The 4110-nt window shown below is 46.0% G+C and overlaps 1 protein-coding gene across 1 annotated transcript; it reads left to right on the top strand.

The window, feature by feature from the left end:
• Positions 1–1949: 1949 nt before the first annotated feature.
• Positions 1950–3718, top strand: LOC147063255 (uncharacterized). Its single transcript, XM_085960018.1, has 2 exons — positions 1950–2870; positions 3230–3718. Exons 1-2 carry the CDS (start codon positions 1950–1952, stop codon positions 3716–3718), a joined length of 1410 nt encoding a protein of 469 aa, XP_085816144.1.
• The last annotated feature ends 392 nt before the right edge of the window (positions 3719–4110 follow it).

The raw sequence follows: 4110 nt of genomic DNA on the forward strand, positions 1-4110 counted from the left end.
TTTAAAATAAATTAATTCAGTACATACCTAGTCCTGTACCACAGGTTATCAGTAGGTAGCTCACAAAATATCCAACACTATATATGTAACTTAAAGCCCCTTCAAACATAGCATCAGCCTTTACTTTATTTATATAATATATAACCATATACTTATTCATTTAATTCTAGAAAGCACGATCCGACCGCCCGATAAATAATTATTCCATACATACCTACCTACAAAAATAATCGTCAACTTAACAACCTCGCAGCCTTTTTACCTACCTAATAACAATATCCTGAAACAAATTGGTTTTTTTATTCTTCATTTCAAAACATATCTGTTTGGTGGTAATTATTGTATGCGACGATTATTGCTATTGTGATGTTCTGAGGGAATGAGTTAGCAATACTAGTAACTTGTAGTAATTAATAGTACCTACCAACGTGTGCTCTAATAACGTTTAGTAACGTCTGTCTACCTACCCTAAATCGCAGCGTTGCCAAACTGATTTGATCCAATTGCTTATTTGAAATAAATTTGTTAAAGTAGGTAACATCTTTGTTCTAAAATGGGTAAAAAATCGCCTGCCAAATTTGCCGAGGGCTCAACGATTAATTCCACTTGTCAAAAGACGCCTTCGTCTCTGACAACAGTGACCGTGACAGCAGTTACGTTTTTGGTGACCATCATCACAGAGGTTACGAAGGCTTCCGCAGAACTGGAAGCCCTCAAAAATGTCAGTCGGTCAGCGAAGGAGTCGATATCGAATAGTCTGGGCGTAATCAGGCTCGCGTGTCAGGCTGCAGAGCTGGAAAAACGCGAGCTTGAGAGCGCCCTCATCAAATCAAAGGCGCGTGCTGAGGCGACCAGAGATCTGCTCAATCAAGAAAAGCGTCACACAACGCAGCTCTCAGCTGATCGCCGACCTGTCACAAGAATCTTTAGTGAAGCACCTGCGCACACGGAGAGTGAACTGTCACCGCAAATCCTTACCCCTAAAAATTCGCGTAGTGCTGGCAACATTTTGCTGCGGCCAGACAGCCGCATTCAGCCAGTTCCGCAAGACCCGAAACTGTCATTCCCAATAGACCCGTACCGGCAAAGCGTTCCTTTGCGGAAGTTTCCGGGGCTACACGATCTTCTAGGAAGCCTGAGATTACACCTGTCTTGGAGTTCCCGGCTTCGACTGCAGCTGCATCGGGGAAAGTTCGTTCACGTCATGCTGTGATTTTGACAAGCAAAGACAATAATAAGACAAGCGAGGAGGTTGAAAAATGTATCAGAGAAACGGTGGACGTCTCCGGTCTAGGGATCGCTGTCGTGTCATTGGCGAGGGCGACTCACAACAAGTGCATCGTCAAAGTCATGAGCGAGGACGACTCCCGGAGACTGGTGGACGCTGTCAGCGGCTCGGAGGTTCTCACCGCATCGGTCAGCTCACTAAAAAGGCCGAGGGTTGTCCTAAAGGGTATTGAGGAAAATTTTGATGGGGAACAATTGATAACTGCACTACGTTATCAAAATGCCTTCATCAGAACGTCACCGAACGATTCCTTCAGGGTTGTGTTCAAAACAAAAGGTCGCATCCAGGGCAAATCCAATTACATTCTGGAGGTGGAGTCCTCCTTGTATCATCAGATGGTGGAAGTTGGTGGCCTAAACGTTGGTTTCCAGCGGGTTCGAGTGCAGCCATGCTCTAGTGTTGTGCATTGCACGAAATGCCTGGGGTATGGGCATACTGCTCATACTTGCAAGGAAGCCTTTGCGTGTCGGGGATGTGGGGGGGACCACAAAATTGCGGAGTGTCCCAAAAAGGGAAAGTTGACATGCGTCAACTGCGTCCGGAAAAATAGGCGGCTCCATCTGACGGCTCCGACGGGTCACAGCCCTCTATCGCGCGCATGCATATTGCACCGCCAACAAGAAGCCAAGTCTACTTCCGCAACTGACTTCGGAAACCAATAATGGCTATACACCTAAAAGTTGCACAAGCGAATCTTGCACGGTGCGAGGTCGCCACAGTCTCTTTCATCAGGTATATGGAATCTAATAACGTGGACCTGGCTTTAATCCAGGAACCGTACACTGGCAACACGGGTCAAATCCGTTCGTCGCTTTTTTCAGGTATCATTTTTCAGAAGCCGAGCAGTCTGTATCCAGTGAAGGCAGCTATTCTTGTGCGTCGAACGTCATCTCTAACCCACTGCATTTTACTTTCCGAGTTTAGCTCATATAGTTGCGCTGTTGTAGAACTCGACTACTTAGGAAAAACGCTACTGGTCGGATCACTGTACTGCGCGCCATCGGTGCACATCGATGAATCGCTGACCGGCATGAGCAGGCTAATGAACACTTCAAAGGGTCACAGGCTGTTACTCGGAGGCGACGTAAATGCAAAGAGCATCTGGTGGGGCAGTCGACGTACTGATAGCAGAGGCACAGCCGTGTCAGATTTTTTAGCACAGCACGACCTAAACGTATTAAACGAGGGTTCTGTCCCAACGTTTGAAACGATCAGAGGAACTCGTAAGCTGGAAAGCTATATTGATATTACGGCGTGTTCCAACGCTCTGCTCACCAAAGTTGAAAATTGGAGAGTATGTCGTGATGCAGCGTTGGGATCCGACCACAATGCGATTGTTTTTTCATTACAGGCCGCAGATAGCTACGCTGCAAACAAAACTTCAAATGTCAATCAACAGCGACCAGGTTTGTTTAAGACGTCCAAGGCTAACTGGATAGATTTTGGGCTTGCACTTATTTCCCAGATTCAGGATCGCGGTATCACTGTAGATAGTTTGGATAGCGTCACAGACGCACATGAGCTCGAAAACATTGTCAAAGAATGGTCATTGGCGAACGAGTCAGCATGCGAGAGCACGATGGTGCGCTCTTCGGGCGAAGGATTTCAAAGAAAAAGTAATCCATGGTGGAGTCCGAAACTGGATACACTGAAGACGGCTTTTAGAGTAGCAAGGACAAAATTTCGAAATTCAGGCGTGGTTCGGATATCTGTCTCAATTCATTCTTAACTGTTCCTAGCATAGTTTGCGCTCTTTATAATGCTTGTTTGCGAATTGGTCATTTTCCAAAAATCTGGAAAGTAGCTAGAGTGGTGGTCATTCCCAAACCGGGAAAGGACGACTACGCTAACGTCTCGTCATATCGGCCTATCGGATTGCTGCCCGTGTTCGGTAAAGTACTCGAAAAATTATTTATTAATCGAGTTTCCTGGAAACTTTAGACTAAACATCTGCTCAGCGAATACCAGTACGGTTTCACCCCTCAAAAGAGTACTGAAGACGCGCTTCATGCAGCAATTGATAGAATCAGGGGGGCTAACCGCGATGGTCAGCTCGTAGTGGCGGTATCTCTTGATATCAAAGGCGCGTTTGACAACACATGGTGGCCATATCTTCTTCAACAGTTGAAATCTAAAAATTGTCCCGCTAACATTTTCAGGCTCATCAAAAACTATCTATCCGACCGAGAAGTCTTCGTCGAATATGTTGAAGCATCTGCTACCAAAGAGACATCAAAGGGATGCATACAAGGTTCGTCTTGCGGCCCTGTACTGTGGAACATAGTTCTCGACGATCTTTTCTCTATGCCGTTTCCTGAAGGTGTACACGCACAGGCCTTTGCTGATGATGTATTGCTGATTATGGAATCCAAAGAACTTGGTTCTCTAGAATCCATGACTAACAGCGTGCTGGAGAGCGTTGAGGCCTGAGGAAGGAAGGTCAAACTGTCAAACTTATTCTTTACTAGGAGGCGCGTCTCTCCGCCTTCGCTGGTGATGAATGGGCAACCTCTATCTTTTTCTAGGGATCTTAAACTTTTAGGGGTTGTAATCGATGACAAACTAAATTGGTCAAAGCATGCGGACAGCATCTGCAAAAGAGCCGCGGTGACGCTTCGAATTCTCTACACTTGTGCTATTGAGCCTATGATCACGTATGCGGCCAGCATATGGCATGAAGCTGCCAAACGGAAAAACATAGCAAAAAAACTCAATACGGTTCAGCGAGCACTAGCGATACGAATATGCAGAGCTTACCGAACGGCTTCGCTCAATTCAACGCAAGCTCTAGCAGGACTTATGCCTCTAGATTTACGTTTAAA

This window comes from Rhyacophila brunnea, unplaced genomic scaffold (assembly GCF_057557595.1).
Source record: "Rhyacophila brunnea isolate RB1 unplaced genomic scaffold, BYU_Rbru_1.0 scaffold_9, whole genome shotgun sequence".
NCBI lineage: Eukaryota > Metazoa > Arthropoda > Insecta > Trichoptera > Rhyacophilidae > Rhyacophila > Rhyacophila brunnea.